Source organism: Sarcophilus harrisii, chromosome 4 (assembly GCF_902635505.1).
Source record: "Sarcophilus harrisii chromosome 4, mSarHar1.11, whole genome shotgun sequence".
NCBI lineage: Eukaryota > Metazoa > Chordata > Mammalia > Dasyuromorphia > Dasyuridae > Sarcophilus > Sarcophilus harrisii.
Window position 1 is genome coordinate 94,974,466 of NC_045429.1, and position 23,885 is coordinate 94,998,350.

Consider the following 23,885-nt stretch of genomic DNA (forward strand, 5'->3'; position numbering starts at 1 on the left):
ATATCACCTTTCAATAATATATTTTATATTAGCTTGTATATATCACCTTGTAATAATAATAAGAGTTGGCATTTATTACACACAATAATCACTGATAATAATAAGCTAACATTTACATAAGTGCCTTCTAGGTACTGGGTGCTGTTAAGCACTGTACATATCTCAGTTGCTGGGATGGAAGAGAGAACAGAGACGGACCGCTAATTATCAGTTTGACTGCTATATTAGGGAAGTCTTTTAATTAGTCTGAGCAAGTTCTTTCTCACTACCCTAGAGCAGGGGTTCGACCCCTTTTCCCCCCAATAAAATTTTATAAAATAAATGTATAAAATTTATAAATTTATAAAATAAATACAAGTTTATTTTTATCTTATTTGTTTTTTAAAAATAAAAAATCAAATATTTTTGATAATAAAGCCTAATTTCGCGACCCCCACATTACGTAACGCGACCCTTCGGGGTCTATATGCAAAGAAGCTGGGCACTTGGCACATAATGGGACCTCGGATTTAAGGGGGGAAACCCTCCCGGCCGCAGGGGGCGCCGTCTGCGGAGGCTACTGTTGGCAGCGCGGCCTCTCTGCAACCCCGCCCTCACTCCGTCTTTCGGGGTTCTGGGAGGCGACGCGCATGTGCGGCTTCGCGGATTGGCCGCGCGCGGGAGCCGTCGTGCCGGTGGCGGGTCCCGGCGGCGGGAGGAGCGGCCGCGGAGCTGGCTGGCTGGCTGGCAGGCAGGCCGCGGGCGGGAGGGCGGACGGAAAGATGGCGGCGGCGACGGGCGCGGGCTCCGGGCTGCCGGGGCCAGTGGCGCAGGGCTTGAAGGAGGCGCTGGTGGAAACGCTGACGGGGATCCTGTCGCCGGTGCAGGAGGTGCGGGCGGCCGCCGAGGAGCAGATTAAGGTGCTGGAGGTGACGGAGGGTGAGTGAGGCCGGCGGAGCCCGCCCGCCGCCTCGGGAGGGGCCCGGCGCGGGGCGCGCGGGACCCCCGGGGGGGGCGGGCTGCCCGTCTGCGGGGGGAGCAGGGGGGCGCGGGGGTGGGCCGCGTCCGGCCGCGAGGGCTGCCTGGGCGCGGGCCCCGAGCCCCGGCGGAGGAAGTGAACCAAGCTGCCCCGCGCCGAGCCCCTCCCCCGCGCGGGGCGTGCTCCTCGAGCCGCAGCCGCGGCGCGTGGTCCAGCCGCAGAGCCCCCTCCCCTGCCCGTGCTCCCGGCTTCTCCCCGGAGAGCCCGGCCCCGCCGCTCCCTCTGGCGGCTTGTGGAGATGCAGCCCTTCCCCCGAGAGGGGAAGGCGCCCAACTTAAAACAAACTCCGCTGCAAACGCGAGGCGAATTTCCCACCGACTGTTTGTACGGTGCCTGCCGTCAGGCCAGTTGGACAAAGGAGCATTTTGAGCTTGAAAACAATACTCGGGAGGAGGGGGTGGGAAATCTCTTACGTCTTTTTAATTTTTTTTAACTGGCCTTAGAGTTGAAAGAACAACAACAACAACAAAAGCACATCTAGTGTAGCATCTCTTCCAGAATATCAGGCATAGAGGATTCCCCAGAATTCTTTCCGAGAATCTAACCCTTCCCCCACCGCCACCCTAAAAAAAAAAAAAAGTCTCCTTCCAGGTCTCAGCAGCTGTCTCCTGAGAACCATCACATGTAAAGAGAGTAGAGGTTAGGCATTCATTCACACGTGGAATCTTTATAATGGATCCCATACTAGACTGATAAGCAATGTGAGTAAGCAATCTCCACTAAGTTTCAGCCCGAGTTTTTCATAGGGGATAAATCTATAGTGGGAGGGAGGGCTTCCTGAAACAATTTTTTTTTTTTTTTAGTTCGCTATCTGTTTGATATCATAACTGTCATCAAAAAGAAAGAGAAGGCCTTTAATTTTGTTGCAGCCTTAGAAAATGAAGAGTTGTAGTTTCAGGACTTGGAAACTAGTGCCTTAAGTTTTTTTTTGCTTTGTTTGGGGTTTTGTGTAGGACTTTTTGCTCTGTTGGTATTGGGGAAGGTGGTGTGAGTTGGGATTCCGGCTGCTTACAAGACAGTTCAAGTTGGCGGAGGAGTGAAAAGCCATTCTTGTGTGAAATGTCAGACCAAAGAAAGAACAACAAAATTTATTGGATTGGAGGTTACGAGTTAGAGCCATGCATAGATTGATCTGGAGGAGGAAAAATGGCCTTTCTAGTCAAAATTGTTTTTGTTGTACTGTCTTTGCAAATTTCATCAATTTCAGGGCTAGATTCCTGTTGATCAGAGCAGATCCTTTTTTGAACAACTTTTCTCTTGTTTGCGGTGCTCCCTTTGTGTCTTTGACAATTTCTCCATAAACATAAGATCTTAGCTTATGTTAAAACACCCAACAATTCCATTGTTGCCTTAATCCGACCAATCTTAGACTTATTTGAACACTACTGCTCATAAGCTACCAAAATTCATTTTAAAGCTTTAGATCTCTATTATTAACTGTCTCTTTGGAACTTGGAACCAAAACTCAAATGTCTTCAGAACTTTATAATTGATCATTGCCACTGGTGGGTTATAATGCTAAAGTTACTTTTCATGTAACTTGGTAGGAATGTGCTATGAAAAAAAGAGTTGGTCTTTTATGAAGAGATGGTCTTATATGAAGTGACCTATTATTGTCCGATCTAGTGGCAGTATAGTATATGGATTAGATGTTCAGATTACCTGAAGAGGTGGTACAGGTTGCTGAAGCTTTGATAATGGCATGTGTTCTTTTGGGAGATGCTGCTAAAATTGATTCTATTTTGCTTTTTCCAAAGTCAATTAAAAACTTATTCATATTCAGAAATAAGAAGACTTATTCTGTTCTTGTTATTGTTCTTGTACTTTTCCTTGGAAGGAAGACTGTGGTGGTGGAAGAACTGAGCCCTTTCCTCAGATTCATGATCCTGTCTCCTTTCCCAACTCCTAGAAGCATTGGAGCAAGCTCTACTTTGTCATGTAGTCCAGACAGATCTCAGAAAATCTCTTTAGGTTTGTTTTGTAATTGATTGACCTTCTTAATTTAGGCTAAGACTTTCTTACCTTTGTATCATTACCCTTTTTTGAGTGAGCACATAACACCTGACGGCCCAAAGCTAGAATGTAGTCAAGTATTTGGGGCTTGGCAGTGATGAAAAATATGACTCAAAGATCTGTTCTATCAATCATCTGAAGGTCTGAAATGAGAAGCAGTTCTCCCAAATAGGATCCCTCTGAAGATGCTTCAGAGTGCTGACTTCTGTCATTGCAATGCACCCTTACGGACCTTTGTTTCTGTCTTCTGCCCTGGAAAATTGGCAAACAACCTTTCTTAGAATTTTGTGATCTTAAAATATAATCTAGAAATTGCACTTGAAGTTCAGTTCTTTTGATATTTTTCTGCCTCCACAGATTTTTCTTTCTCCCCTTCCTTCTCCCTCCCCTCAATTGAGTAGTTCAAGTGAAAGCCCAGAACAGGTCTCTCTCTGATTGTTTTCTGTTCCTTTGTCCTCTTTCACTCAGAGCTATCACTCTTGTTCAGACCCTCATCATCTCTTGCTTAGACTATTAGACTCCTGTCTTTCAGTCTCACTACTCACCAATCTACCCTCCACATAATAGGCAAAATAATTTTAGGACATAAGTCTAACTTTTATCAGTCATCATGCTCAGGAGTCTTCAGTGGTTCCTTCCTGCTTCTAGACACTGGGCTTGGAGGCAGGAAAACCTAGATTCAAATCCCAATTCAAAGTCTTACTAGTAGTATGACCCTTGGTAAGTCATTTAGCATCTCTGTGCCTGTTAACTCATTGGTAAAATGAAGCCGTTGAATTCTAAGGTCTCTTCTGTCTCTAAATAATCTTTGAACCTATGATCATGTTTCCCATTTTAATCAAAGTGGCCTACTTAATGTTTTCCTAACTCAGCATTCTCTCTCTCTCACCTCCATTCCCAGGTACAGGCTGCCTCCCAGTGTCCTCTTTTCCTTCAAGGAAAAAATATACACCGTCTCCTGTGGGAAGCTTTTCTTGATCTCTTTAGTTGTTGATGATCTCTCCCTCCCCAAATTATTGTGTATTTATTGGTTCACATGTCATATCTTCCATTGTAAGCTCCTTAAGGAAGAGAACTCTTCTCATCCTATCTATTCTTAACACTTTGTATATTGCCTTCCATATAGGTCTTTAATACATGTTTTTTAGATTAAATTCAGTAAAAAAAAAAAAAAATACTTCTCAGGGAATATAAACTGGTAGAACCCAAAGCATATTCTGGTTTTTTAACCTACTACCTGACATTTCCAAGAAATTGCTACCCTGTAATTAGTTGCTTCATTTTCTAGAGTGGAAAAAGTTGAGATAGTTCCAGGGTCTACTTTGAGCCAACCTCATAACCCACATACATCAAGGGAGTTTACTCCATCAGTCTATTGTCCTGGGAGATGTGCTGTTTTATTTTATTTTATTTATTTATTTATTTGAGTTGAAGAAGGCCTACCAGATCAGTCTAAGCATTTCAGTTAAAGCCTGTTTAACAGAATGAATTAGAGAAGGAAATCCTATTGGTGGCCTCAATCTTCACTTTGACCTAAGAGTTCAGTAGGTCCTGTGCTGCACACAAGATACTTTTGACACAGCTTTTCTAAGAGCAGTGCAGCTTAATGGGAATTAGAAATTTCTCAGAAAAACACAAAAACACTTTCACAGTTATGATTGCATTTCTCTTACTGACATGATAGCTGTAGATACTGAGAGATTGTAAACTACCAAGGTTTCTTAACTGTACTCTAAGTCTAATGTTTTCCACTAGATTTTTCTGCTTTGTTGGCAAGGTTGGAAAGATATCATCTCCTTTGTAACTACTTCATCTTTGATCTTAATTTATTCCTATTTTTTCCATCCTTCCTCCAAGACTAGCCTCCCAACAGAATGGAACAGTTAGCTTTTCTTGTCACAATAAGCATTGGTCTAGACTAGAAGAGTATAACTTCATTATATAGATTGATCATCTCTCCCTTATTTCTTTTGATTATTCCTTCTATCATAAATGGAGCATTTTTCTCATGATCTGGTCATTTCTATCTTGATTTTCTGTTAGTCATCTGTCCCTAATGCTTCACAAGGATAAATTCTCTCTTTCCTCCCTTCTGTAATATCTACCACTATAATATTGGGGGCTAGGGTGCGGGGGGAAATAGCTGTCCTTCACTTCTCCTGGCTCTTATTTGGTGCCCAAGATACTGGAATATTGATTTCCCTGTCTTAGCTGCCTAGAGAGATGATCCTGCCGGTTGAGCATTTGCTTTCTGGTTTTCATGGGCACTTTTCTGGCTCTCTTGCAGTGTAGCGTAAGCATTGTCCTCCTGCGAAGGGAGCCCCTCAAGGATCCAGACGCACTCCTGGGCATGTGGCGGGCACTGAGCCGAGCGGAAGGCGGCCGCGCTCGGAGAAAGGCCAGTGGTGGAGTTTTCTTTTTCCTTTCAGCTGTGGTTTTGTGGTGCCCCTGCTTCCTGGCCCTTGTGGGAAAGGTGGAGCCACTCTAGAGCTCTGCATAGAACCCCCCAGCCCTTCTTCCCTTATCCAAACCCCCATGCAGTTGCCCCCATAAGTAGCTTACTAAACTCTGACTGTCAAGGTGCTACCTTGCCCTATATCTCTAACAGACCCTCAAGGCAATTAGCATTTCTTAACTTGTCCTCCTCCCTGTCCTCTTCCATTCTCTCCTTTGCCCTTTCCCTGATGAGAGAGATGAGACAAGGGGTTTGAGAGATGACAAAGGACAGCTTTATAAGAGAGACAGGAAATGGAATTGTTAGAAAGAACTGTGAGTCAGTGTGCTGATGAAACGTGTAAATGCATCTAGGTTCAGTGTTGAAACCAAAATTGACAGATTGGTGCCAGCTTCATTTCACCCGGGCAGAATTTAGTCCGAATAAATTCTTTAATCATTTGTTCTGGTCTGCATACCCTAAAAGATTAAGTCTATGCAACCAATCAGGAGCATTCTCTTTCATTTCAATAACTTGGGACAATTTAAACCACGGTGTTAATCTCAATTGCTAAAAGACCAGATAGCCTTAGACATGGCCTCCTTGCCCAAGGATCTGAGAGGCTCTCTGCTGCCCTTTCTCTTGCCTTCAAATAGTTCCGTTGGGATGAATACAGCCTAGTGCTTTGCCTTCTGCAGTTAACTTTGGTTGTGCCAGTCCCTCTAGGAAATACTTTAGTGTCTCTATTTTCTCCCTTTAATAGAAGTCACTGATGAGCAGAATCATCAGTGTTTGCCAATTTTAAATAACATGGAGAAGTAGCTTAAAATGTTGAATTTATCCCTGATTTCATCATTTAAAAAATTTCAAGTTTTTAAATTAATCCTTTAAAGTCTCTGTGCCTAAGTTTTATTATGCAGAGCTGAGAAACCACCCAAAAGGTAACCATGTAACAATAATGATAGCACATAGTTAGAGAATACTTTGTAATTTTCAAGCATTCTACTTATGATAACCCCTTGAGGTTATTCTACTTATCTTCATTGCATTGATAAACCACATCAAGTATGTAAATGTAACATGACATGAACTCAGTTAATGGTTAATAAATGCTTGTTGAATTGAATTGGAGTAGCAAAGCCAAGGATGCAAACCCAGGGCATCATCTTTCATTCCACTATGCTTTTTAGCACACCAAACTGTAGTGCTGCAGGAAATAATTCTTTCTTGAAGCCTTGTGTCTGCAAAACTAGTCACTAAGATTCGTTCAATTCATTAGAAGCATTGTAGTAGAGTGTTCACTCGCTGGATTCCAGTCAGGAAATCTTGGTTCACATCCTACCTGATCTGTCAAGTTGTGTGAACCTGGGCATATTACTTAATTTCTTTTGTCCTTATTTTCCTTGTCTATATAAATAGGGATAATAATACTTGTAATGCTTTACTTCACAAGGTAGTTTGGAGGATCAAATGAAATAATCTATATAGACTATTTTACAAACCTTAAAGATCACATGTGTATGTGACAAATATATCCCTGAATTAGCTGCTTATACATTCATCTTATCAGAATTAAGATCATAATTAATTTTAAGAAGAAAATAATTAGAAAAAATATGGCATAAAAGTGAAACAACAATCCTAAATTTTTTAACAGGTGATTGAAATAAAAAATGAGAAGTAGACAGCTGAAATTAATTACATCAACAGTGATGATGATAATTTTATCCATTTTAGCTGATGCAAATGAATGGCCACAGTGAGAACAAAGGAGCCCAGAAATGAACAATCATCTGACTTACTTGCCAAATGGAGAGCCATGACTGCCAAAGGCAATACCAGATTACAATATAAACCCATTGCCAAAATCTTAGAGGGGTAATGAATGATTGTGTATTGTATTATCTCTTAAAATACAGAAAAAGAGTAAAAAAGTAAAATCAGTTTAAAGAAAGCTTAGTGAAGTATCCAGTTAAGCAAAGGCATCACAGAAGCATTCAATTCTGAGAATGAAAAGAAGACTATGTGGAAAAGATCTGCAGAAATCATTTTAACAAACTTTTTTTCATCATCTGAGACAGTGGAAGCCATACTTAAGCATTATTTACATATTCCTAATTGTACACTATTGTAAAGGCATTAAGGATCTGATATCTATGGTAATTGGAGGGAAAAAGGATAAAAATGTCAGAGAAAAAAAAAATTAATTTTTTGTTAATAACCAAAAAAGGTAGAGAAAAGACGATCAATACCTTCCTGTCCACCTATTCTCCCATCTATACATAGTCTTTATGGGAGTGATTTATACAGAAATTCTTGTTATCAGGGAGTAAGCAAACTTTCACATGTAATATTCAATAATACATGATATCTTTGCTAGTTTACAAAAGATAATAGAGAATTTAAAATCTGGTTTACTGTTTAAGTGTCCCAAAAATAAATAAATAAAATAAAGTTGCTTTGATAGAATAGAATGCTTCAATATAGGCGCTTTTTTTTAAACAATGTCTCTCATCTATATGTCCAAATCTCTCAAATCGCCTTGGAAGATGTAACAGAAATAGCTGTTATTTTTGTTTAGAAAGTCCTCCAATAGACATCAAGGGAAGTTTAAAACAAGGAGACAATATGCTTATTAAAGGTATTTTCCCAGAGAAAATAAGAACCCATCATAAAATCCAGATCAGATTAAGGATTCCCTGTGAATAATGAGGTCCTTTATTTGTCCCCGTTTAGTGATGATGTGATTCTAATTATACCAAGCCCCAGAATATTACAGAATCTTCTTGAAGAGATCTGTAATCACTCAGACTGTTATCCATTCACAAAGAAACACCAAGAAAATGAATAATACCTGTTGCCCTGAAACATACGGAGATGTATTTCAGTATGCATCTGGATATATATACCCTGTCAAATTTCTCTGCTAATAGCAGAGAAAAAATAAATTAATAGGAGTATGGACAGGATTGTCATGGGAGGTTTTTTTTTATTTTTTTAACTGATCCCAATCCTCCCATAAAAGCAAAGGCTTATTTTTATAATACTGACATAGTACCAGGAAAAGACATACAATACAACTACTCCCAAGACTTAAAAATAAGTATCTCACAAAAGGCTATAAAGAGGTTCTTGATAGTTACAAAGAGGCGGCAACATTGAATCTATAAGGAATTCTGAAGAACAGAGGTTTCTTGAAGAGTTGGTATAAGATTCAGTGGGGTGATCAGGTTGTAGGAACAAGAGATTACAGCTTAGACAGCAAAAGTGCCATACTGATGCAACATCAACAAAAATCAACAGAGGCCTCCAGCCTGACTCTGTGTGGCAAACTATTTGGGGGACCTGAACAAGAGTACCACAGGTTGGACTGGCATGATTGTACTGAGATCTGCTTGGTTAGAGGGACTCTCAGATCCTTAAGATTAGAGACCCATTTAAATATATTGTTACTTAGTCTGTGGCGAAAAATAGTCCAATAATTATATTTATTGAGAAAGAGGATTAATTTATAATGATTTGGGACAAAGGAAAAAGTAATGGGAAAATTGACATTTGTCTCGGTTTATGCTGATTGATTCCCACTTACCCATCTCACAAGAGTCTATATCATTTAATTGTCTTAGGCTTTTAAATTTTTAATCCTTTCTTGGGGTGTGGAAGCATCTGTGAAGTCAATAATGTTTCTGCACCTTCCTTTTCTATCTTAGTAAACTAATGGTGATTTTTTTTTTTTTGTCTTTTCTAACTAATCTAGAATTCAAAATAGAGATTCATATTATATACCTTGTTAACAGTCTTGTTTTCAATGTACTATGGCCTTCATTTCATTAAAAATCCATTGATATTTTAAAGCAAATGCAAGGAAAATCTATTAGATGCTTAATTTTGAGGGATACATTTTATATTTTTTTCCATACCAGGCTTTTCATTACTGTTGCAGTGTTGACTGTTAATGACTTGTGTTTCATCACCTCACTGGAGACCTTGTGATATGGGAAGCAATGTGGCTACCAGAAGTTGAGATCCAAACATGAGACATTTATTTCCTCCTGGTTACTTTCTGCAGCCCTAAGACAAATGCTGTACCCCTGGATACAGCTATCTTGTAGTATTCTCATAATCAGTTGGGCTTGACCTTTGGAAGAAAGGGGTGAAGGGATGAGAAGCCCAGTTTATCCACCTTTTGCAGTGAGTGGATTTCTAGGGGAAGAAGGACATGCATGATTAAAACTCTAGCTAAGCTGAGGTAGCTCCAGAGGTATTTCAGAAAGTATGGTGGCAGCCTGCTTTCTGTTCGGTGCTGCTTTCTTCTGTTTAGTTGTACTGCATTTGGATATCTGAATAGTTTGCTCTTCCCACAAGGCCTCCTTGTTATCCTCTCAACAGTGTCATGCTTGTACATTTGTCTGAGAATATAGCCTTTCCAACCTGGTCCAAGCTCTTCATCTTCAGCTCAGGGAGATTTTTCCAACCAAACAAGTTTCAAGTAGTGTGCCATTTCTAGACATTGCTCCTTTGTACCTCTTCTTCCTCCTTTCCCCCCCACTCCTTGCCACTTGTTTTTCCTAAATGTTCATGTATTTGTTTTGTCCTCAAATTTATTTTGGACAAATGTTTTTATTCTTACTGTAGTTCTCATTTTCTCAGATATAAGTCTAATTCTTATAATAATGGTCCCATGAAATTGTGTTAATTCTAGAATCATTAAAATGTAAATCAAGTTATCCGGTGCCAAAATGGCTTAGATATAGATGGGTAATCATTTCATTTTGCAAGAGATCACATCAAGGCATGGCAGAACCATGTAGATATACCTAGCTGCACACTTATTACCAGACCTGTGCAAAAGTGATTTAAAAAAAAAAAAAAAATCAGTGAATGTGTGAAGTTAGGGTTTTATTTCAATTTTCAGTGTAAAAGTTAGTGTAGAAGGCTTTGAAAATATCTATTCTTTTGGACAGTTGTTTAAATGTCCCATTGTCTTGCTGGAGTTGACTTGAACATTTGATACCTGAGGATTCTTCCTAAATTGTATTCAATGCAGCTGATTAAAATCATTTTCCAAATGTCTATCAAAGATAGACATTCAAAGATGTCTTATCTTTTGGCATGAAATCTTCCTCAGGTAAGTTTACTTATGGATGACATATAGATGACACCCCTCAACTAGACATGTAAATGTATAGTCCACATTGACTAGATTATCACTAGGAAATAAAATTAATTTTAGAAGCTTCAGGAATAATTTTTCCAATTTTTTTTTTCCTTTTTGTGATCTCATCTACTAAATACTAGGAAAAGAGGTTGGGTTATTTAACAACTAGATTTCCTTCTCTTGTGGTATACTTGCTAAAGAAAGAAAAAGCTTTCTTCCTACCAAAGTAAGATGATTGGTACCATAGGAATGCAATTGTAGTTATTAAGTTTTTACAAAGATTTCAGAGCTCTAGCTAGTCTTTTTAGTAATCTAGTTATTTGAGATACTTCAGTATTAAATGTTACAAGAAGTATAATCATTTTAACATAGACATTTCTCTAATGCGTTGTTCATTTTTAATACATATGCCAACATAACAATCAGTGTTGGTTTTTGTGCTTAATGAATAACTTATTTAGTGATGTGGACAGAAATAATCAACCTTCAAGTTTCCTAATGAAGATCTAGGTCTGAAAGGCTGCCTACTTTTAGTTCTCAGGACTAAGAATATGTTTGTGATGCTCTTTCGGGGGGTTTTCCTCTTCTGTCTCTGCCATCCAGAAAGTTAAATATTTGATCATTGTCTCTTTGCCAATATGAATCAATTCTGTATTTGAGTGTGGGGATAGCACCAATGGATCCATGCACAAACATTCATTGTGTACAAACACAAACTGAAAATGGTTGGATTTCTTATAGCACTTCTTTTTTTATGACCAACCTTGTTAAACCAACTTAGCCTTTAGTTCTAAACCAGAACTGGATGCCCAGTTTCTTCTGACAAATAGTCAGCTGATCTCTGGTGACATACATGTGTCTCTCCCAGACTGTTTTTAGGGGGATCTTAGAGTTAGAAATACGTATTACCTTAGGAGAGGTAAGGGCAGGTGTACAGTTAATAGAAAAGCTTATTGACACTGCTCAGAAGTTATTCCTCTCCCCCTATCTCCCCAAAAAAAGGAGTGGCTAGTCTATATATTGTAATCCTTTTTGTCACCATCACAGCTAATTCTCTGTAAGTTATCCTGTCGTTTCTTATATTCTCTTGGACTAATGATTAACTTTTTTTTTTTTCCCTCAGAATTTGGAGTTCACTTAGCAGAGCTGACTGTGGATCCACAGGGAGCGTTAGCCATTCGTCAGGTAAGCCTAGAGTGGTTTTCCTTTTCTCATGGCAAAAGAAAAACCATAAGACTGACTTTATATCAGATTTGTCTGTGCTTCAGATGTTCTGGACAGATAGGTAGTTAATGTGTATGAAATAAGAAGAAAGGTGTACTTCCTTTGTATCATGTCCATATTTTACATATTTCTGTGGAGTGAATTAGTTTGTTTCCTTTCCAGTTGGCATCAGTCATCTTAAAACAGTATGTGGAAACCCACTGGTGTGCCCAGTCAGAGAAGTTCAGGCCTCCTGAAACCACAGAAAGGGTCAGTAAATTTATTGTCTCCCTGGGAAAATATGTGGGATTTTTCTGTTTTGAAAGATCAGGCTGGGGAAATCCTTCTATACCCTGCAAAGATCTGAAAACCAACCCAAAGACGACTTGGGGGAGGGAATTGTTTCATTGGGAAGAATATTGTAGTGACTTAAGTATCAGATAATCTGAAAAGCTTGTTGGACAAACTAGATCTAGATCTTTCTCTCAGACACATTATATGCCATGTACCATATAAAATACATTCTGTATAGTTCAAGATATATGCTCAACATAATTTGGATAAATCACATAGGGCTAGGTCTAAAGGGAGGGTATTTCCTGCAGGCAAAAATTGTTATCCGGGAGCTGCTGCCCAATGGGCTGAGGGAATCAATTAGCAAGGTCCGTTCCAGTGTGGCCTATGCAGTATCAGCCATTGCGCATTGGGACTGGCCAGAGGCCTGGCCCCAACTCTTTAACCTGCTGATGGAGATGTTGATGAGCGGAGATCTGAATGCTGTTCATGGAGCCATGCGAGTGCTGACAGGTACTAAATGCTTCTGCCTAAGCAAAGACTTGCTCATATTTTTAAAATCAGACAGAAGTATTTGCCCAGGGGCCTATGGAAGGGATCAACAACCGTGGTTGACCCTGACTCCATTTCTCTGAGATTCTCTCTTTGTATCTGTCCCAGATTTATGCACTCTTTCTGGGTTATTGGGCTCCTGGGCTCCTGGTGCTGCTGCTGTACTTGCTCACTAGGGACACACTCCTCTTCTTTTCTTTTATAATCAAAATAGAAAAATATCCCTTTTCCTCTTAGTTTAGCTGAGACAAGTTTGGAATTTTTGAAAGGAACTCTTAATAACCAAGTAGGAGAAATTAAGGCAAATATATATAAAAACAACCAGATTTCTAGATACAGATTTTTCATCCTAACTTTGGGATCACTCTTCCTTTGGTCCTTTTTTTATCATTTCAACCCTGTCTACCAGAGACACCTAAGTAAGATGCTCAGATTTTTAAACCAAGGTAGACTTAAACTGTAAATTTGGATTTATCTACTATTGAGTCTCTGTTTTATCATCAGTATGAAAAAAAAAAGTTAGATTTCACAAACTCTCAAGTTTTTTCAGTTGCAAATGCTATACTTTTCAGAATGTTAAACTTCTCTCCTAGAATATTTGTCAAGTATTGTCTCTAAGAAAGATGTACTCATTTCTTACTGGCCATCTGCTCTGGATTTACCCTCACCTGCTTGGATCCCACTTTTATCAACCAGAGGAGAAAAAGATTTCATCTGGCCCTAGGAATTCTTCCCTTGAGTTCAGGACATCTTGTGTTGACATAGATGATGTCTCTTTAGCCCCTCTCTTGAACATTGAGCCTTTGGAAGATGTAACCTCTATTCTGATCTCATAGGTTCTCTTGAGATTTGATTGCCTTTGGTTTGCTTGACATTAGCTACTAGGTGGCTAGTTGCTAATACTGACTGTTGATAGAGCAGAGCTTCTTTAACTCTTATCTAGGTTAGCATCTAGGTACAGTCTCACTAGTAGCCATGTAGCCTCATTGATAATTTACCATTTCCCCTTCAGCTCTATATGTATCATGTGAGGTCCTTGATAGCCAGAAGACGACATTTCATTCCTCCCTGTTTCAACATCTCTCTCCCCCTTTGAATTGAATTCTGAATTCTTATTTCTTGTCAGAGGTTTTCACTTCTCATTCCCTGAGCATAGCTGATGGACCCTAAGTCTTTCCTAGCTCAGGCTATCCATTCTTTCTGTTAGCCTAAGTTCCCTTTCAGCTTTACTTAAATACATTAAGCATAAATTAACGATAACAGGCCATGCTGTTCCCTAATTGTGGAAGAGGATTAATTCTTCATGGGTTCCCATCACCAAGCCTATTCTTGTCAGCCCAAGAGAAAGGAAAAGTTGTGAACTTGAGCAGCAGGTGAATTTTAAGAACTCCCATTACTGCTGGCTGAGAATACTATCTCCATATCTTCATTACAGTTGTCTTCTATAATATAGTTTTGTTCTCAGCAATTCAGAGAAAACTTCCCTGGAATATTGTGTCTAGTTGTAAAAGAGACACTAACCAGTGTGATGAGATGGAAAAAATTTGAAATCAGAAAACCTTCTCAGTTCCACCATTTAGCAGCTATGACATTTGGGATACCTGACTCTCATATGCTTAGTTTCCTTACCTATAAAATAGGAATTAAAATATTTACATTATCTCCTTAGCAAATCGATTAAGGAATAAGTAAGAGAATACATATGAAAATCCTTTGTGAATGCTAGTATTGATACATAGGAATGTAAGTTATTGCTGCAGTGATTGTGGAACAACTTCCATGACCCAAGCAGCTGTTTTCCTAAAATGGCTAAATGCATGGAAACTATACTTCAATAATACAAGAGACTCAGGCATGCATGTACTTGGCAGTGCACTGGTGTAGGAAAAAAGACAGTGAAAATGAGAACATTATCATTTGCTTTAAAAAAAAAAAAAAATTAAAAAACAACTTTGGGATAATGCCCCATAACCCTTCTGTGGCCACTTAATAATTTTTCTCTACTTTTTACATATAGGAAAATTGAGTTTTAGGACCAGTTTAGGACCATTTGCTTATTGCCACAGAGCAATTAGAACTCCCAATTGCTTTAATTTCCAAGCAAGTTAGGAAATAGAGGTTGTTGCAAATGTTCCATCCTAATGATTTTCTGTATCAGGTGAGTCCAGAAGATTGAGCAAATTACCTTTCTGAACTTCAGGCTTTTTAACTTTCAGAATTGGTTGTGGGAGTACAGTAAGTATGATGGAACGTATAAAATGGGAAATGCTATTGAACTACATCAAGCTTTGTCTTTAATATAACTTCTTATACTATTTATATATTGATGTCTACTTATATACAAGACATCAGTTTCATTTGTCACTTCTTTTGAAAATTATATCAGTAGTCTTAAGTATTGAGCTCTTAAAGTACAAATCATAGGCCTACTTGAGGTAATAAAAGAAATTCAATCCTGAATCTTTGACACTAATATCATAGATCTTGGTATTTGCCCAGCATTAGTAAACTGTGATGACTTTGAAAATTTCACCTTTAATCTCTAAATCATACTTCTTTTTTGAAAAACATCTAAGTGGCTTAATGCCCCTTCTTCCTCTTCTCCTCTTCTTGTTGATGACATAACAGAAACAGGAGGTACATCAAGAGCCAGTAAAGTGAGAAGATCTGTCTTAGAAACTCCATTTTCATCATAATTCCACCACTTAATAATGTGGAATCTATAGTCCTTTGTATTATTTTTATGTGCTTTGGTTGCATTTTCTTTCTTTTGAATAGAGACAGGTGACCCATGTAAATAACATTCTTCTGATTTATGGTTTGTCTTTTTCCACACCCATATCAGAATTTACTTTCTGCTTCAGGTGGCATCAACTTTTGCCTTCCAGGCAAATAAATGTCATCTATTATCAACGTAATGGACATAGTAGAGTTCAAGTCAGCATATACTGAATCAAATGGACCAGAACATCTTGCACAGAGAAAATATTAAAAGAAGACAAGATCAAAAAGTAGATTTGGTTATTAGAGGGTCAAGTAGTAATTAAGATTTTAAGAGGATATGTCTCAGAAATGCAGTGATGCTCTACATAATTTCAAAAAACTTATGTGTGTTATTTTTAGGAAAAAAATTTTCCTTCCTCCATTTCTCACATCTCTTTTATTTCCTCACTGTCATCTTTTTCCTTCTCATTAAAACATCTGTAAACTCTTGCTTCTTCCTTATCTCTAGAATAGGCCCCACTGGTCCCTAGTTTCCCTTCCATAAAAACCACCCCAATGTTTTTTCTGTTATTTTGTGGCTTTGGGGATAATAGTTGGGGCAACAATAACACTCTTTTCTTTCTAGAATTCACTCGGGAAGTAACAGATACACAAATGCCACTTGTTGCTCCTGTTATTCTCCCAGAGATGTATAAGATCTTCACCATGGCAGAGGTATGGAAGCTACTTAGTCTCTTCCTGTGGTCAATAAAAAGATAGTCAGTATCAGAGGCTATAGAATCATTTTCAGATACATTTTATTTAGCCAGTAGCCAGTCACGAAATGCTTTATTTTACTACAGTACTACTCTGTCAGAATATAGTAGGATCTGCAAGAACTGAACCTGAATGATAATTTCACTATAATTGCCAGCATTTGCCCTAGATAAAGTTTGTTTTCAATCCCATTTCTAACTCCTGGCATCCCATCTTCCATCTTTCCCAGAGGATACTGAGATTTTCATAGTCTCTTAGTGCTTTAATCTCAACTAGCTGTTAAAAGAAATAAATCTGATTAAATTAATTTACATTAAAATATCTTAACAAAAATTTGGTTTGAGCCTTCCCAGGATTCTTTGCATTGAAAAAAAAGATGATTTAGAAGCCCCAAAGAGTAAATCTTTAAAGGTAAAACTTAAGGCACCATAAGTGTGCCTTCTTGGTGTTGTCCAAAGTACAGATCTGTCTACTTGACATATATATAGTGTTGATTTTAATAGTAACTAGTGCCATCTCTTGTTATCTTTTCTATATTTTAAACCATAAAAAGCAGAGTCCTGAATATCAAGAGGATATTCCTATTTTTTTCTCTCCCAAATCTTTCTTTTCCTCTGTAAAGTCATTGTACAATGACCTGGACCGGGTACATCTAAAATGAGTTAAATATTCAGAATAGCTCACAATGTTTCCACTAACATTCATGTACATACATGCACACAATCTCATAGTGTGTTAGTTAAATAATTTCTCTTTTAGGTTTATGGTATTCGAACCCGTTCCCGTGCTGTGGAGATATTTACCACTTGTGCTCATATGATCTGTAACATGGAAGAGCTGGAAAAGGTGAGTGACAGTGATATAAAACTAGTACGTCAACAAACCCATATCAATTGCAGAATTGTGTGTGTGTGTGTGTGTGTGTTGGGGGGTGGGGGGGTTAAACTAATCCAAGTTGATTTAACTTTCATCCAATTTTCAGCCTAGACCTGGACCTAGTGTTATGTTGTCATTTCTTTGCCTCCTTGCAATGCATCATCAATTCCTTGTGGCATCTATCTGAAGCCAGAATAACTGAGGGTACTTGTGTTATAGAAATCCTTTTGGGAGTCCCTCTCATTCTCACAAACACTTCATTGTCTTTGCCTAGGCTCTTCCCCAGGCCTGGAATATAGTCCTTCCTCACCTCTAACTCATTTGGACTCCCTGGTTCAGAACTCAGAATAGATTCTGTTTCCTGCTTCCCTGTTCTCTGGACCCTCATACCTCCCTATCAAAATCATCTTGTACCTATATTACAGATATTTTTTTATCTACTCAAATATATACTTGTTGTCTCCCTCAACAGGATAATGTAAGCTTCCTGAAGTCAGGGACTTTGGCATAGCAATCATTTAAATGCTTGTTGATTGGTCAGTTGGCAAGTGGCATATATTTTATGGGGTGAAAATGGGACTCAGAAAGCTTAAGATTTGATCTGTGAGTTCAATTAATTTAGAATGATTTAATTGACATTTGAGAGAATCATACACATCACAGTCTTAATAATTAAATCTCCTTTAGAGGACTCTGCGCAAGAGATTCCCAATCAAAAGCTGTATCTAGAGACCACTTCCCTCTATTTTAACTTCTTTTACAGGGTGCAGCCAAAGTGCTGATCTTCCCTGTGGTTCAGCAGTTTACTGAAGCCTTTGTTCAGGCTCTCCAGATGCCAGATGGTCCCACATCTGACAGCGGGTTTAAGATGGAAGTCCTAAAGGTAAAAAGCCACCAGTGCATTTAAGAAATTTTCCAGTTTAGAAAAAGCTTGAATTAAGTAGTTCTTCTACATGGTTTTCCAATTTTCAGTCTTTCTTTTTGATTTTTAGGCAGTAACAGCCCTAGTGAAAAACTTCCCCAAACACATGGTTTCCTCCATGCAGCAGATCCTACCAATTGTATGGAATACCTTGACTGAAAGCGCAGCTTTATATCCTTTTTTGAAACTTGGGAAAGCCTTATTATACCTCTACTTAGAAATCAGGAGCATTGATCAGGAGTGGTTATCCTTTCTGAAATGGATTTTTATCATGTATAGCGATGCCTGTTAATACTTTTAAGTTGTACTAGTAGGCAATTATGAGAGAAAAAGAAAACTCCCAACTAGAATATGTATCTTTCCCTTGCTTACATTTATAAAAACCCCAGTTTGTGCGCCTTAACTTTGTTCCATACTTATGTGAGGACAGAAGTGAATTATACTGAGGAAGTAGAAGATCCTGTGGATTCTGATGGTGAGTAGTTTGTGTTGTTTCCATTTAGAGACGCCAACTCACAAGAGTAGGGAGGTAAGCAATGAGAAGGAAGAAAAAGCAAGGATCGGGTTGGCTTGTCTTTGGAGAGTTTTCAGATCAAGCTGAGGTTGCATTTAAGTGTCATAAAGGGAAGGAATTCTTCAGTTAAGGCGAAGTGTTCTCCTTGGACATCTGAAGGCCTGAAAAGTAGAAAGCGCGCCTGGCCTCAGTCCTGCAGAAATGTGTCAGCAGAATCTCATCTCAGCCATTCTCTCCAAACTCACCAGGGACTCTCAGTAGGCGCTGGGCTCTTTTCTCCCTCTTGTGCCTCACACTGGTGCTTGCCTCTCCTGCTTGTCTCCCACCTCTCTGACAAGCACCTCTTGGGCTTCTCTCCTGCTGCCAAACCTGAGACTGTTCTTGACTCCCAGATCTCTGTGGGATCCCTTCCCATGCCCTAGTCCTTCCACCACCTCAGGCTGAATGAACCCAAAGTTAAGTGCGACCTCTCCTTCCAGACAGGCTGTCCTTCTCGGCCTCCCTCCTCCTTTTCCTGCTCATCTAGGCCTCTAAGCCCCTGACTTTCCTCCCGCTGGCTGCTCTCGTGCTCTCCAGGATCCATGAAGTGGCTGGGCCACTGCACTGCTCAGAAACCGTATCTCCTCTCTTCACCCTCCTGATTCCCACATTAGGTTGGGGGGAGAGGGGGGGTCCAAGTGCACAGAGCCCTGGGCCTGGAGTCAGATCTGGCCTTAGACAGCGGTCTGCTTTGTGTCCTCATCTGTCAGAGAAAGGCAGCCACTTCTGTAAGAAATGACCAGTAGGACAAATACAGAGAGGATTGGCGAGACTTACATGAACTGATGCTGAGCGAAATGAGCAGAACCAGGAAATCATTCTATACCTCAACAGCGATACTGTATGAAGATGTATTCTGATGGAAGTGGATTTCTTCAACAAAGACAAGATCTAACTTAGTTTCAATTGATCAAGGATGGACAGAAGCAGCTATACCCAAAGAAAGAACACTAGGAAATGAATGTAAACTGCTTGCATTTTTGTTCTTCTCAGGTTATTTGTACCTTCTAAATCCAATTCTCCCTGAGCAACAAGAAAACTGTTCGGTTCTGCACACATATATTGTATCCAAGATCTACTGTAATCTATTTAACATGTATAGGACTGCTTGCCATCTTTGGAGAGAGGGTGGAGGGAGGGAGGGGAAAAATCGAAACAGAAGTGAGTGCAAGGAATAATGCTGTAAAAAATTACCCTGGCATAGATTCTGTCAATAAAAAGTTATTTAATTTAAAAAAAGAGAGAGAAGGGCAGCCACAGCCTCTCCCTCCCAAGGTTTCTTGTGAGGATCCAGTGCGTTGTCTGATCTCTAGTAGATGCTACATAAACCTGTTGTTTTTTGTCGTCATCATCATTGCTAAGGTTGTTAAGGCCGTGCTAGACAGCTGCCTGTTCCTCTCATCTTATCACTCGCTGTTCTGCTCTCCTACTGGCCCCCACCATACCTAACACATTCTGTCCACCTCTCTGCAATGTGCTCAGCTCTGGTGAGACTGCCTGGAACCCTCTGATTCTGCTAACATGGCTTTCCTCCTCTGTCATTTCAAATATTCCATGCTGGTGTTTGTGCCCTGAATGCTGCAGACCGTAAGCTCTTAAGTGCAAAGACAGTATTGTCTTTCATCTTTGTATCCCCAGGTCACTGTACATAATGGCTGTTTAGTACATTATGACTTCAGTTGAAAGTATCTGGATCAAGAGCAGTAATGAACTGAACCAGCTACACCCAGTGAAAGAACTCTGGGAGATGACTATGAACCATTACATAGAATTCCCAAACCCTCTATTTTTGTCCCCCTGCATTTTTTATTTCCTTCACAGGCTAATAGGACACTATTTCAAACTCCGATTCTTTTTGTACAGCAAAATAACTGTTAGGACATATATGCTTTAACACACTTAACATGTATTGGTCAACCTGCCATCAGTGGGAGGGGATCGGGGTAAGAAGGGGAAAAATTGGAACAAAAGGTTTGGCAATTGTCAATGCTGTAAAATTGCCCATGCATATAACTTGTAAATAAAAACTATAATAAAAAATTTAAAAAATAAAAATAAGGATAGGTTTCCAAAAAAAAAAAAAACACCAAATGTCTTGACTCAATCCAGAAGCAGCAAGAGCTCCTGGATCAGTCTAACTCCTGTGACATCTGTAAGTGGCCCTTGGTCTGGCTGCTTAGTGCACCTAACTGGGAGGCAGGAATCTAAGCACTTGAATCCTGCCTTGGACACTAGCTATGTGACATTAGGCAAGTCACTTCACCTCTCCTATCAGTTAGTACCTCCTCTCTAAAATGAAGGTAATAGTAGCAATTACCTCTCAGAATTGTGTCATCTAAATATTACTTAATTATTACTCCCAACAGAATAGAAATCGGCAAACATGCTTTCGTTAATTTCCAAAGATAAAATAGTTACTTTCTAATATTTATGGATTTTTTTTTTTTTTTTTGTTCGTTCTTTTGCTCTTGTTCATTGATTTCTTTCCTTGTGTATCCTTCTTCTAGGTGAAGTGCTGGGATTTGAAAATCTTGTCTTCAGCATTTTTGAATTTGTACATGCTCTACTAGAAAACAGCAAATTCAAAAGCACTGTGAAGAAGGCATTGCCTGAGCTGATTTATTACATTATTTTATATATGCAGATAACTGAGGAACAGGTAAATGTCTTATGGAAAACGACTCCAAATGTGTCTTTTTGAAGTTTTGAGTTTAGAAAAGAGAGATTTGAGAGAATAAAAGAATACCATGAGGCTAAGTAACTTCATGCCCAAATCCTAAGCAGTCATTAGCATTACGTTTGTCCTACAGAAATAAAAATGCATCAATTCCTGTGTCATGTAGTTGTAACTAAGGTGGTTTTGTTAGCTTCTTCAGACTTAAAGCACATTTGCATCATAAAGTAAGAGAAGATTCCATCCTCTGTGTCCATTTGCCTAATAACAGAGTCCTTATTAAGGAGCCAGATGATGAGAAGAGATTGTTATCTTAATTGGAAGACCATTACAAACAAGAAGGATAATCACAGAATAAAACGATCACCTCTCCCATCTCCTGTTGGTGTACAGTGAACTGATAAAAAATACTAGTAGTTTCCAAAGGTGCATTTGCCAAAAAGCAGCAAGTGTGGTAGCTGTTTACCTCCCTGGTAAGCTGGTACATTCCCAAAAAGCAGCAGTCTTGAATGACAAATATTCATTTGTCTGTCAAACCAAAACAGCACTCTTCTTGCTTAAAGCATTCACATAAGGAAAAATGGGTCATTTTCTTTTCCACACCCTTTTACTCTGGTTACTGTTGAGGGAACATTTGATCTAGGTCACCCCAGTAGAAAATTAAACTTCATACTTTTTTCCAGATTAAAGTGTGGACAGCCAACCCCCAGCAGTTTGTTGAAGATGAAGACGATGATACTTTTTCCTATACTGTCAGGATTGCAGCTCAAGACCTGTTGCTGGTAAAAGACTAGGGATACCCAGTGCCCACCCACCATTAATGAAATCTGTCATCTCTTTGAACTTCTATTTGTCTTTCCCACCACCCGACCCCAGCTGAACCCCTGTTGTTAGATGCCATTATTACAGTGGTAAGAACCAAGAAGTTGCTTCCTCTCTATGGACAGGTGAACTTCTTTAAGAATTTCAGTCTAATCTAAGGTTCTTTTCTAACTCATTTTAAATCTATGAGCTCTAAATCTAAGAGGTACTTCTTTCATGATTTCTTATGATGTAACTTTGAGGTAGCTAAGTAGTCGAAGAAAAAGAGGTCATATAAATATTGTTATCTTGATTAATAATTAAAATTTTGGCTATCCCAAAAAAAGAAAAAAGAATTTCAGTCTTATGGGAAAATACTGTGGTGAGGAGGAGGGCCTCAAATGAGCAGAGGCTGTTATGACAGAAGCAGGGTTTTTTGATCCATTTTTCTGTAAGTATTTATAGTAGCAATCATTCGTTGGCAAACTTAATGGGGAAAGAGCTCCCTTGGGAAGCTGAATGATACCATCCAAACATCATCTGCTCCTGTTTTTCTAGACATGTAGAAGTACTGACACATACTGCCTGTTGCTGGAGGAGAATTGGAGGGTGGCAGGGTAGGGAGGTGTCAATCAGTTTTCAGCATCACGTAGCCTTTCTAAGGCATCTTCTATGAAAGAATAGCATCTCACACTCAAGAAGTAGCTTAGTTTTCATTCCCCCGTTTAGTATGAGGCTCCAAAAATTCAAGTGTCTGGTCTAGGACCTTCTAAATTTGGGTCTGCCATTCTACTGAATGAAGCCAAAGGGACCAGTTCCTTAATAAGCAAGATATGTGAAAATAAGGATAAGACAACATTGCCTTATCAGAGACTGATAATATAGTATTTTCCAGTTATTACAATATTCAGCCAGATAACATTCTGACTCAACCATCAAACTAGGTTTCATGTATACAAGCAGATTTGTTAAGATCCTATTCCTCCTTCCTAGGCTGTGGCCAGTGATTTCCAGAATGAAAGTGCAACAGCCCTTGCTGCTGCCGCCACTCGGCATTTACAAGAAGCTGAGCAAACCCAAACTAGTGGCACTGAGCACTGGTAAGGAAGGTGGAGAAGGACCGGGGCGGGGGTGAGGAGGTGGGGGGGGGGGGTTAGATCTTGGGAGAGGACTGGCTGGAACCTGGACAGAGAGATGTTGTCTTATATTCATCCAAAAGCTACTCCTCCTACTCAGTGGATTAACCTGCTCCTTTTTTATCCCTTCATACTGCATTGACTTAAGGACCCAATCTTCATCTTGTTTGCATTGGTTTTTCCTTTAGTCAATTATGGTATAAAATTTTACCCTGCCTTTGGTTAAAGATTGATAAGGTAGCTAGTTCATTTATAGATTTCTGAACTTAAGTGGTCAGATTTTGTTTGTTTGACCATGTAGAAGTCCTACTGTTTTTTCCTTTGCAGGTGGAAGATCCATGAAGCTTGTATGCTGGCTCTGGGCTCTGTGAAATCTATCATTACTGACAATGTGAAAAATGGGAGGATCCATTTTGATATGCACGGTTTCCTAACCAGTGTTGTCCTTGCAGACCTCAATCTCTCAGGTATGTTCTACCATAATGCCCAGTCTCCTAGAAGACTTTGATAGTCATCTTCAGCTTACTTGTACTTCCTTTTGAGTAGTTAGGGCAGGTCTTATGCTTCCATCCTGAAATTAAGTCAGAGCCTCCCAAGCCTGCCTTGATCTATCAAGAGAATGATGTTGCTGAATTCAGATTTCTATCCAGCTATTCTTATTTTCTCCCGAGGTGGCCACATCACTGTTTTTTTGATTCCAGTTGTGCTTGGCATTTAAATGGACTTTGATTCTGCTTGTTACTGATCTCATTTTTGCTCATCTTCTGATCA

General features: G+C 39.3%; 1 protein-coding gene across 2 annotated transcripts in view; it reads left to right on the forward strand.

Moving 5' to 3' along the window:
- Positions 1-614: 614 nt before the first annotated feature.
- IPO9 (importin 9) overlaps positions 615-23,885 on the forward strand; it is a 33,832-nt gene continuing 10,561 nt past the window's right edge. Inside the window, exons 1-13 of one of the 2 annotated variants that reach the window (XM_031937130.1) lie at positions 615-918; positions 11,747-11,808; positions 12,010-12,096; positions 12,432-12,633; positions 16,022-16,110; positions 16,912-16,998; positions 17,792-17,911; positions 18,021-18,121; positions 18,367-18,425; positions 21,011-21,162; positions 21,861-21,959; positions 22,972-23,078; positions 23,442-23,581. In XM_031937130.1, the coding sequence (XP_031792990.1) occupies positions 630-918; positions 11,747-11,808; positions 12,010-12,096; positions 12,432-12,633; positions 16,022-16,110; positions 16,912-16,998; positions 17,792-17,911; positions 18,021-18,121; positions 18,367-18,425; positions 21,011-21,162; positions 21,861-21,959; positions 22,972-23,078; positions 23,442-23,581 (1,594 nt within the window). In that variant the 5' untranslated portion in view covers positions 615-629. Of the gene's footprint in view, positions 919-5,323; positions 5,430-11,746; positions 11,809-12,009; positions 12,097-12,431; positions 12,634-16,021; positions 16,111-16,911; positions 16,999-17,791; positions 17,912-18,020; positions 18,122-18,366; positions 18,426-21,010; positions 21,163-21,860; positions 21,960-22,971; positions 23,079-23,441; positions 23,582-23,885 lie in introns of those variants that run through there. The other variant, XM_023501868.1, reaches the window with a different exon arrangement.